This window comes from Phyllobates terribilis, unplaced genomic scaffold (assembly GCF_046119375.1).
Source record: "Phyllobates terribilis strain yellow unplaced genomic scaffold, ASM4611937v1 Scaffold_35__1_contigs__length_13245226, whole genome shotgun sequence".
Taxonomy (NCBI): domain Eukaryota; kingdom Metazoa; phylum Chordata; class Amphibia; order Anura; family Dendrobatidae; genus Phyllobates; species Phyllobates terribilis.
This window is the reverse complement of record NW_027362795.1, coordinates 11,974,222-11,986,457: the sequence shown is the minus strand read 5'-3', so window position 1 is coordinate 11,986,457 and position 12,236 is coordinate 11,974,222. Positions and strand designations below refer to the sequence as shown.

Sequence of the window (12,236 nt, the reverse complement as noted above, 5' to 3'; positions counted from 1 at the left end):
TACTTCCAGACAGTGGGCATGGCCTTGCTCCATACACTTGTATTGAGCGAGGCCGCCCCCCCCACTCGTGAAACGTTCAGCTAGTAGGCATGGTTGACTAGTGGACGCCGCCTCACTCCATACAACTGTATGGAAGTAAGGTTATACCCACTGACCGGCAGTATGTATAGCTCATACATACCCTTCAGTACAGAGTCTGAAACCTACAAATTCTCACAGCGCACAGTGACTGTAGATTTATTGATTTGGACCAGAAAATCCCTTTACAGACATAAAAATGGAAAGTTTGAAAATTGCAAAATTTTCGCCAAAATTCCGATATTTTCACAAATAAACTCCACTAATAAACTTCACAAATTTTCCACTAACAAAGTACAATGTGCCTCGAAAAAATTATCTCAGAATCACTGGGATTTGTTAAAGTGTTTCAGAGTTATTACCACATAAAGTGACACTGATCAGAATTGTAAAACAAATTCGGGGGTGAAGGGGTTAACAAGATACAATTTCCGGATAAAACATTTCCAACATTCTGAACATGAAAAAGGTTTTCTTCCCTGTGTGACTTCTCTGATGTGTATTAAGAGTATTTCGGTGTAAAACATTTCCCACATTAAGAACATGAAAAAGGCTTCTCCCCTGTGTGACTGCTTTGGTAACTAAGAAGAAATGATTTCTTCACAAAACATTTCCCACATTCTAAACAAGAAAAAGACTTCTCCCCTGTGTGAGTTCTCGGATGTTTAATAAGCTTAAGCTGCGATTTCTCTACGAAACATTTATCACATTCTAAACATGAAAAAGGCTTCTTCCCTGTGTGGGTTCTCTGGTGTCTATCAAGATGCGATTTCTGTGTAAAACATTTCCCACATTCTAAACATGAAAAAGGCTTCTTCCCTGTGTGGGTTCTCTGGTGTCTATCAAGATGCGATTTCTGTGTAAAACATTTCCCACATTCTAAACATGAAAAAGGCTTCTTCCCTGTGTGGGTTCTCTGGTGTCTATCAAGATGCGATTTCTGTGTAAAACATTTCCCACATTCTGAACATGAAAAAGGCTTCTCCTCTGTGTGGGTTCTCTTGTGCTTAACAAAATTGAATTTTTGGTTAAAACATTTTCCACATTCTGAACAGGAAAACGGCTTCTCCCCTGTGTGAGTTCTCTGGTACTGAACAAAACTTGATTTCTGTGTAAAACATTTCCCACATTCTGAACATGGAAAAGGCTTCTTTTCTGTGTGACTGCTCTGGCGTCTAGCAAGATGTAATCTCCAGTTAAAAAAATGTCCCACATTCTAAACAAGAATACAGTTTATCCCCTGTGTAAGTTCCTTGATGTGTGATAATATTTTATTTCTGTATAAAACTGTCATGCCTCGGGATTTGATCGGCGGTCCTGTTCTTTTCTGTTGCCGTCTTTGTCCACAAAGCCACAGCAGGTTCTGTACCTGTATGGGTGCTGATTACCATTTGCCTTTGTCCATTCATTTTGAATAGCAATTGTTTTTCATTTGTTATCTTGCCTGTCCTACTAGTTAAATCTTCCCCCTGCTGGTCTTCGCTGCTGGTGATAGTCTATAGTGGATTCTGCTTGGAGTTCTGGTCCTACTTCTGAATATCTAGGCCAGTCCAATAAGTGTACTGCTTGGGTTTCTTCCTATGCTGCACGGTTCCTTAGGAGGTACATGATACACTCAACAGCCTTTCAGGGAGCCAGGTCTCAGTTGTCTTCTCTAGTTTTACCTTCAAGATTTATACAGGTCTCCCCTGTGTGAAGTCTGTGGTGTTTAACAAGGTGTGACTTTACTACAAAACATTTTCCACATTCTGAACATGAAAAAGGCTTCTCCCCTATGTGAGTTTGCTGATGTTTAATAAGCTGTGATTTCTTTGCAAAACAATTCTCACATTCTAAAAAGGCTTCTCTTTTGTGTGGGTTCTCTGGTGTCTATCAAGATGCGATTTCTGGTTATAACATTTCCCACAATCTGAACATGAAAAAGGCTTCTCCCCTGTGTGAGTTCTTTGGTGGCTAACAAGATATGATTTATGGATAAAACATTTTCCGCATTCTGAACATGAAAAAGGCTTCTCCCCTGTGTGGGTTCTTTGGTGTCTATCAAGATGCGATTTCTGGTTAAAACATTTCCCACAATCTGAACATGAAAAAGGCTTTTCCCCTGTGTGAGTTCTTTTGTGACTAACAAGATACGATTTATGGTTAAAACATTTTCCACATTCTGAACATGAAAAAGGCTTCTCCCTTTTGTGGGTTCTCTGGTGTCTATCAAGATGCGATTTCTGGTTAAAACATTTCCCACAATCTGAACATGAAAAAGGCTTTTTCCCCTGTGTGAGTTCTTTTGTGACTAACAAGATACGATTTATGGTTAAAACATTTTCCACATTCTGAACATGAAAAAGGCTTCTCCCTTTTGTGGGTTCTCTGGTGTCTATCAAGATGCGATTTCTGGTTAAAACATTTTCCACAATCTGAACATGAAAAAGGCTTCTCCCCTGTGTGAGTTCTTTAGTGACTAACAAGATATGATTTATAGTTAAAACATTTCCCACATTCTGAACAGGAAAAAGGCTTCTCCCCTGTGTGACTTCTCTGGTGCAGAACCAAACTTGATTTCTGTGTAAAATATTTCCCACATTCTGAACAGGAAAAAGGCCTCTCCCCTGTGTGACTTCTCTGGTGACTAATAAGAGATGATGTATTCACAAAACATTTTCCACATTCTGAACATGAAAATGGCTTAACCCCTGTGTGAATTCTCTGGTGTTTAACAAGATATGATTTCCAGATAAAACATTTCCCACATTCTAAACAAGAATACAGTTCCTCCCCAGTGTGAATTCTCTGATGTGCGAGAAGAACTGATTTACCTACAAAACATTTCCCACATTCTGAACATGAATATGGCTTCTCCCCTGTGTGAAGTCTCTGGTGTCTAACAAGGTGTGATTTCTCTACAAAACATTTTCCACATTCTGAACATGAAAAAGGCTTCTTCCTTGTGTGACTTCTTTGATGTGTAGCAAGAGTTGATTTATCTACAAAACATTTACTGCACTCTGAACATGAAAAGAGCTTCTCCCCTGTGTGAGTTCTCTGGTAACTAATAAGTTGCGATTTCTTGTTAAAAAATCTCACACGTTCTGAACATGAAAATGGTTTCTTTGCTTTAAGAGCAGTTCGTTTTTTAATGGTTCTTTCATGGCTTGGATTTTCCTTAGTTGTCAGCAATGAATCAGAAGACAGGAGCTGTTTCGAAGGATCAGATGACAGATCGTTGCTGCAAAGGGATGATGGTATTTCAGGAGTAATGTCATTCATTTCAATTGTATCTTGTGGGATCTCAAGCTCAACTGATTTAAAAATTGAAGATGTCAGCTGTCCATCTGATCTCCTAGTACAGACAACTGCCAAGAATAAAACCAATGATTATTTTTTAATAAAATATCCTTGAAATTAATATTTTTAAACATTTCTACTCAAACTGTCCGTAAAAATGTCAAGTTATGTAAAATATTGAATTATGCACCAAGATGACAGATCACAGTCTAATAGAAAACCTCATAGGATGAACCAGTGGATCGTAGTGTTCAACTGTTTGTTCATTCTGCCTCCAAAATATGGAATAAAAAGCCAAACAATGTTATGTAGGCAAAAATGATACCAATAAAAACTTCTACTCATCTCATAAAAAACAAGACCCTATTCAAGTCCATCATCTGTCAGTGGAAAAACGGATGTTTCCTCATTATTAGTGACTCAAAGGCTCTTGAGAATCAACATGGCTTCCATAACCCAATCCAGCAATATCCGATCTCCCAAAGTCAAATCTCCCTCTCACTTCTGAGCCTTGCAGTGCGTCCAAACCACATTTAGCATCCATGTATTTGGCATTACTATAGTGAGAAAAACCCATTTAATTTACGGTGTGTGTCTCCTGGAGCACAATCTGGGCACTATGTGTTGGGTAATAAAATGGTATATTTCCAATTTTCATTCTCCAACATCCACTGTGTGCTAATTTCCGAAAATTGTCTGTGGAGTCAATATAGTCACTATTCCTACAGATGAATTCACAGAGGGTTATAATGTCCAAAATGGAGACATTATGGGAATTTCTACTGCTGTGTTTTTTTGCCATTTTGTCACATTAGGGCTTCTGCAAATGATGTGTCCCATCTCCTCTGGGATCTGCTGCTGTGACGACTGATTCAGTCACCAGGAGCCGCCTTATTCATCCTGCAGGCCGCGCTGGTAATGGAAGAGACATCTGAACCAAAGCTCTGGGTGACTCATGCTCTGTCTAGCCACTAAGATTAGGGTGCCTGCGACCTGTAGTACCATCCAGTCTGGCAGTATGGTGTGTGTGCTGTCCAGCTGAAGTAATCTGGTCTCTGCTTCAGCCAACTGGAAAGCACCGCACCCTACTAAAGCTGGAAGCATATTGCCGGAAGCTGCCAGATACAGCCTTGTTCTCCTCTGGTTCAGTCCTCTGTGCTCAGCTCCCGGCTTGTGTATTTGTTTCCTGTTGTGACCCCAGCCCGTTTACGGACTACTCTTGTGTCTTCTAATTTTGTATTTTCTCTTCCCCCCCTTGTTCTAACCCGGATACCTGACTATTCTTCTTCCCATCTCACTCCCCAGAACAGCAGGTAACACCTTAGCCCAAGCCTAAGAGTCTCTGTGTAAGTCCAGATCCATGTAGAGGGGATAAAGGGTAGTGAGTAATGATGAGCGAGCATGCTCACTACTGCTCGTTACTCGCCCGAGCATCAACCTGCTCGACATGCTTGGCGAGTATTTCCGGCTTGCTCGGGGGGAGCTCCGCCCCGCATGTTTGACGCTCTTTAGAGAGCCAACGAACATGCAGGGATTCCTGCCATGCACTGTAATGTCGTAGCCATGTTGGTTGTGGCATTACAGGGATTGGCTGGCCGCATAGCGTCATCAGGTCTATATAAGACCTGATAACACTAGGCTTGTCACAGTCTATCCCGGAAACAGGCAGAGTAGGGAGAGGTGCTGCTGTGTGAGGGACAGAATTGGCGGTGTAATAATTAGATATTGGTAGTGGTACTCCAGGAGTATATATATATTCATCTGAACTAACAGTCCTTCTGAGGACTAATCCAGCTGCATATATTCAGTGGTGATAGCAGGAGTTAGGCAATCAGGGTTTGTGGCAGTGTATACAGCACAAGAGGGTCCATTGCACGTTCCGTCTGCTGCTGCTGTTACAGATATCTGTAGATATAGCCCAAGGTATCAGGGGCCAGGGCTAAAAAAAATTTTATCTTGATTATTTGCTTAAAAAGTAATCCAGAGTACACCATTTTACTGCTCCATTTGCTTGTTCGCTGAATACAGCCAGATTTTTTTTATTTTATTCACATTACTGTATTGTGGAAGCAGAGAAACTTTTTTTTTCAATGATCAGACTATTTAAATTCAGACAGCTGTGTTTTGTTGAACCAATTGATAGTTGGTCGCTGACAAATACCATACTATTTGGCAACTACCGGAAACTGTGGCCATCAGACGTGATCCCATATGACTGCCCTAATAATCCAGCAATTTTTGTAAGCGTGTCAAATATTACACTCCATTTAAAGAATTGCAGTTGTGGGTTCAAACATATTCACAATTGGCCGCTGACAAACAATCTGTGAACAATATTGTCAGAGTATTATTACACCACTGACAAAAAAAAAAAACATACAAAAATAAGCTAAAATAGAAACAATTGTTAAGAAACATTCTTTCCAGGGTAATGACTTGTATATAAGGCCAAAGAAATACTAAAAAAAAAATGTATGGACTGTGGAAGACATTTATGCGACCAAAATGAACTCATCTGGAGCTGATGATACCACCAAGCAGCACCTGTCCCTATTGTAAATGCATCTAACAGCATTATCAATAGGGAGTAGAATAGATTTAAAAATTTTTGGGCAGCACACAGTATAAGGCAATAATACCTGGCTGGATCGGTGTAATACGCTATCCATACTGCGATTCCTCACCCGTAAATGAATTTCAGATAAGACAGTTAATATTCTAGAATATAGAATCTATTTGAATTGTCTTTCCCCTTATTAAAGAGTGTGTCTCCTATACTGTTATTGCATATGCAGCAATTTCAAGGGCTGCCAAAAATTAGGACGGAACCCAATACACATTTGAAATGTCGTAAAAAAAAAAAAATAAATAAAAACACAGTAGGATCTTTCATTAGTATAAAAACAAGACTCGCCAATGTACCCTCAATGTAATAACATTGTTCAGCTCATGCACCTCCTCCTCCTGTTCAGCCTCCATCTCCGAAATGACCACATCAGTCCCAAGTTGGAAGCTTGTAGCACTGCCTTGGCCAAGCGGCAAAAGGATGTGCTGAAGATAATATGCTTAATGCTTAGGTGACAAACCACACACCGGTGCAGTTGTTGAAAGCTGTAACACAGCAGCCTGATCTGTGGCTCTCACCGCTGAACATACAGCTAGGCATGGTCATGTGTGACAATGGCCAGAACCTGGTTGTGGGGAAATGACAGACGGGGTAGATACAGTTTCCCTATATGCCAGTCCTTTCATCCAACCTAAAGAATATGGATGTGGTGAAATACAACTCTCTCAGAGAAGCAGCCCTGGCTAAGAAAAGTCTGTGTGAAGGTTCCCTGGCACTCTATGGCTGCTATTTTAATGTGGATCGGACGTGCTTATGCATGTTATTTCTCAAACCGCATTACAGATGAGGCCATTGCCCAACCCTGTAGTCATGAAATTCAAGTCGCAAAGAAAGATCTTTGTGTGTCGAAGCACCACTGAGAAGTGTGAGCTGATGTTGGACGGGCTGCCGTTGCTTATGCAACAAGCTGCATGAGAGGACTTCCTGGGAGAAATGACAGCCGGACTACATACGGTTTCCCTCTATGCCAGTCCTTTCACCGAGCTAAAGAATATGGCTGTGGTGAAATACAACTCTCACCGAGAAGCAGTGTCAGACTGAAGAACATTGGGCCCACCAGAGGATTTGATTCTGAGGGCCCACCTTTCTCCCCAGCTCAAGAGCCCCATAGTAGCTGCAAAGTTTGCGCTATGAACTCTCCTGATGGAGCAGCCAGGGCCCACCGGAGGAGTCTCCTGTTCTCTGGTGGGCCCGTCCAACCCAGACAAGAAGCAGCCCCGGCTAAGAAGTCTGTGGGAAGACTCTCGCCTACTGTCGAAACCTTTAAAAGGAAGCTGAAGACCCACCTCTTCCGACAAGCCTACAACCCCCAGTAACCCTTGCTCCACCATATTGCTGCACGACCAGCTGTACCCTCACCCATCCCTTATAAACTGTTTGTGCACCCTCACGGGCTGGGTCCTCTCTCCTCTTGTACCAGTCCGTAACCTCTTTTCACATGTAAAGCGCCATGGAAAAAATTTCACTATAATAATAATTATTATACTACTTGTACTGTGGGTCAATTGATGGCACTTTCCTGTTGTCTGCCCCTAAATTGATGTGTTTTGCAGCTTTTGGTCCCGTTTGAAGGTGTTGTGTATGCGTTGGGTTTTGACCCCCATTGAATCCAATGGCGTTCGGCAATGTTCGGCGAATACTCGACAACCTATACCTGACTTTTACTAACCTGCCTTTCCTTTACCTGACTTTTACTAACCTACCTATATCTGACTTTTACTAACCTACCTATACCTGACTTAAAAATTTCCTTTTAGTTGGTGCCACCATAACTCCCACTCTGCACGCCTGCTGTCTTGGGTGTCATATTTGACACACAACTATCCTTTATTCAACGTGGAAAATCACTCACTTGCTCATGTCACCTGCACCTTAAAAACATCTCCAGAATTCAACCTTTTTTCACCTTTGATACTGCAAAAACTCTTACTGTCACTCTTATTCACTTCTGCAACACTCTTCTAATCAGTCTCCCTCTAAACAAACTGTCTCCTCTCAATCCCTTCTGAATGCAGCAGCCAAGGTCGTATTTCTATCAAGCTGCTTCACCGACACCTCTACCCTGTGCCAGTAATTGCACTGGTTAGGTTAAACAAGCACTACAGAATACAATACAAACTCATCTCTCTCACCCACCAAGCTGTCCACAGTTCTGCACCGCCCTATATCTCATCCCTCATTTCTGTGTATCATCCCTCCCGTACCCTCCATTCTGCAACTGATCTAAGACAGACATCCTCCTTAATCAAAACCTCACACCTCCGTCTCCAAGAATTCTCTCATGCCATGCCAGTTATCTGTAATGCCCAAAATGTACGGGTACAACATGATGGTTATGGTAAAGGTAGCGGAACATAAAGTCGGCCTTGTGTGCCAGACTGCCAACAGCCAAGACTTCCCTGTTCTCACCAAGAGGACGACTGTCCATGTTCTCCTCCTCCTCTTCCTCATTATCACCCAATCCACGTTGAGATGAGATGAGGCTGGGCTGAGTAGCATCACCCTGTATAGTTCCCTTCTCCGCTTGCAATGTCTCCTCTTTAATTGTGAGCAGTGAGCGTTTCAGTAGACAGAGAAGCGGGATGATGACGATAATTATTGCTTCATCGCCGCTCACCATCTTGGTGGAGTCCTCAAAGTTTTGGAGGGCGGCACAGATGTCAGACATCCATGCCCACTCATCAGCTCTTATGTGCGGAGGCTGACCTGAATGCCAACGGGCGTGTTGAAGCAGGTACTCAACAACTGCTCTCTGCTGCTCAAAATCATTCCAAACATCTGCAACGTTGATTTCCAAAGTGTAGTCACATCACACACCAGTCGGTGAGCTGGAAGCTGCAAACGCTGCTGAAACCCTGCCAGGGCAGTGGAAGCTGTAGCTGACTTTCTGAAATGGGCACACACGCGGAGTATTTTCAGAAGCCGCTCTGGCAGATCCAGGTAGGTTTTGAGAAACCCCTGAACCACTAAGTTGAGCACATAGACCAGGCATGGTACGTGTGCAAGCTTGCCTAGCATCAGAGCCACCATCAGGTTCTCTGATACAGCTTTCAACAACTCTGCAACGGTGAGCGGTTTGTCACCTAAGCATACAGTGCTGCTTATTGTTATTGGCACCCATGAAGTTTAAGTACATAATCTGGAACATCTCCTGAAAAAAATTAACCAAGTGATGGAGATGGAGGGCTGAGGAGGAGGAGGTAATGCAGGAGCTGTAGAATGTGGAGGCAACCATGATTGACCCATGACCCACAATCATCTGTCATGTGCCTGAGCATGCTGGTGGTGGTCAGGCTGTTAGTTTTGGTGCTCTTGCTGATGCTGGCCTGGCAGATGTTGCAAATGCTCTTTTTGGGGTTATCTAAACATCTTTAAAAAAGAACCAGACTCAGGAAGACCTAATATTTGTACTGGCAACTTCCATTGTGTTGGTGTTCCAGGGAACGGCTGCCCGTCTTGTGTCTGTGGCCACCACACTGCTTGTTCTTGCCTGTTGTGGTGCTACGCCTCATTCCCCCTGTGTGCTGCTTTCCTTGATCTGCATGTCCCCTTGCCAGGTTGTGTTAGTGACTTCATAGTCCACAGCTTCGTCTTCCACTTCCGCACCCTGGTTCTCCTACTGACTTTCTGTCCATTGTGCCTTATAATTATCCACCCCTTGCGACAATAATTGCACTTTCCCACTGTCACCTTCGGGTGACCATGGCTGCTCAAATCGCTACATGTGATCTTCTGTTGCCCTGCTTGAAGCTGGCCGGACGAGAGGCCCGAATCTAACAATAGAAAAGTGAACAGCTCTTGGGGTAATCCTGGACTGTAATCTCTCCATCAAACCACATATCCAAGCTCTTTCGACTTCCGAGCAGACCGTGCGAGAGGCCAGAATCTATAAATGGAAAGATGAACAAAACAGCTCTTCGAAGTGTCCAAGTGTGGGATCAGTTGTCTCAGGGAACTTGGAATGGTGGGAGGAAGGAGGATCAGGGTGAAGAAGATGCCGACTCCAAGTAAAAAAAAAGTCTCCCGGATCCGCACATTCCTCAACCACGAATCTACAAAAACACTAGTGCACGCCCTCATCATCTCCCGTCTCGACTACTACAACCTCCTGCTCTGTGGCCTCCCTTCAAACACACTAGCATTCCTCCAATCTATACTAAACTCTGTAGCCCGAAGAATCCACCTGTCCCCTCGCTATTCCCTTAACAAACAAAGTAGCACTCTGTAACGCTTAGTATATAATTAAGAAATATGAATAGCATTACTGCTGTAGAAAATATAAATAAATGAGACATTTTAGCGCATGTAACTATGAAATATGAATAGTATTACTGCTGTGGAATATAGAAATCAATGAGAAATCTTAGCGCATAAATTGGCCAATTCATGTGTACCTGACAGCCGCGATAAGGCGTTTCTCAATGTCAGGACCCTACCAATGTGAATACCTCTCTAAGGGACATCCGTCTGCTCATGTGTGGGAAAGTAAGATCCTACTGCAATTAAAACCACCTGCGGCATCAGGGTGAAGTGCTCAGTCAAACCTTAAACATAGAAACAGAAAAAACTGTCGGCACTTCCAATACAAGAAATAGGTGTGAACAGGTGCTTACTAGGAGGAGCTGCCTGACATCGAGAAATGGGTCCTGACATTGAGAAACGACTTATTGCGGCTGTCAGGTACACATGAATTGGCCAATTTATGCGCTAAGATTTCTCATTGATTTCTATATTCCACAGCAGTAATGCTATTCATATTTCATATTTACATGCGCTAAAATTTCTCATTTATTTCTATTTTCTACAGCAGTAATGCTATTCATAATTATATACTAAGCGTTACAGAGTACTACTTTGTTTATTAATTGTATATGAAGGTAGCTCCTCCTAGTAAGCACCTGTTCACACCTATTTCTTGTATTGGAAGCGCTGTCAGTTTTTTCTATCTCGCTATTCCCTGGCCTCTCCTCTCGGTCAATCCCTTCACTGGCTCCCCATTGACCTGAGACTCCAGTTCAAAACCCTAACCCCAGGAGACCTCCGCCGCCAGAAAAATGCTCGAGTTTCCCATAGACTTAGATTGGGCTCGTTGCTCGGGTTGAGCACTCGAGCATTCCAATTTGCTCAACTCGAGCAACAAGTACCCGAGCATTTTAGTTCTCACTCATCGCTAGTAATGAACAAGGCAATCTATGAAATCTGGAAAGGGAGTAGATAATGCCAAGACTGTTTGTGGTAGCCATCCTTTCTGACCCCAATACATTGAGTCTGCAAACTATTCCAGTAAGATCTACATTCAAATAGCTAAATGCTGCTCTTTCCCTTCTTCAATACCCAAAGTCATTTGAACAGTTTTGGGTGTTGGAGAATGTTGTGGTCTAGAGGCAAAATGGTGATCACACGATTGTGATATGGTCAGGATACACTACCAGCAAAGGTGAGAAGAATCTGTAACTTCTCTGCATTTAGTGGTTACTACTCACCTGGGTAGTCATATGTAAGAATCTCCTCTTTACACCACTCATCACCCCTCACATATATCTCTGTAGTATTAATATGGGTCACATCTTCACCCTGAAACAAATATTGTAAAAGTCACAGACATATGGAGAAGTCCCATCTATGATCAGCTCTAATCCTGCCATCTCCACCGTTCTCATTACACAAGTATAAAACATATAATACTGGTGGATAAAACAAGACTGAGCATAAGACCTTCACAGCCGTCTACACATCATAGGGGAGATCTCATGACACCTTCTCTCCATCTACCTGATGATCCTGAGGAACATTGGGATCTTCTTGTTTACAGTCATGTGGAAGAAGAGGACGGGGACATCTCTTTAGTGTTGTCCTCTTACTGGATAGATCTGGAGGAAACACATACAGGGACTGAATTCATTCTTTACATACAGATAATTATAGGCCGTGTGTATTTAGTCCTGTCTATTACCTGGTGATGTGAGGGGCTGGGGAACCTCCATCATGACGTCCTTGTACAGATCTTTGTGTCCTTCTAAATACTCCCACTCCTCCATGGAGAAATAGACGGCGACATCCTGACACCTACAATGATTCAGTCATCCCACCGATCCCTTCATAGCGTTACTGTATAATGTCCCAGCATTCCCAGCAGTGTCACCTCTCCAGTCAGCAGCTCAATCATCTTGTAGGTGAGTTCTAGGATCTTCTGGACATTGATGTTCTCATATATCAGTGGGTGAGGTGGAGGCCCCATGATTGGGCTCAG

At 42.8% G+C, this 12,236-nt stretch overlaps 1 protein-coding gene and 1 pseudogene across 1 annotated transcript; both read right to left on the bottom strand.

Annotated features, from left to right (window-relative positions):
• The window catches only part of LOC141182657 (uncharacterized), a 1,085,038-nt pseudogene that overhangs the window by 509,440 nt on the left and 563,362 nt on the right, over positions 1–12,236 (bottom strand).
• On the bottom strand, positions 2,530–12,087 carry LOC141182720 (uncharacterized). Its single transcript, XM_073660858.1, has 3 exons — positions 12,076–12,087; positions 11,470–11,560; positions 2,530–3,428 (listed from the first exon to the last, which is right to left on the bottom strand). Exons 1-3 carry the CDS (start codon positions 12,085–12,087, stop codon positions 2,530–2,532), a joined length of 1,002 nt encoding a protein of 333 aa, XP_073516959.1.

Bases quoted from the DNA above. Each gene is read 5' to 3' on its own strand.
- LOC141182720 (XM_073660858.1), bottom strand. The intron at 3,429-11,469 runs GTGAGTAGTAAC...TATTCTTGGCAG, and splicing joins TCTTACATATGACTACCCAG to TTGTCTGTACTAGGAGATCA.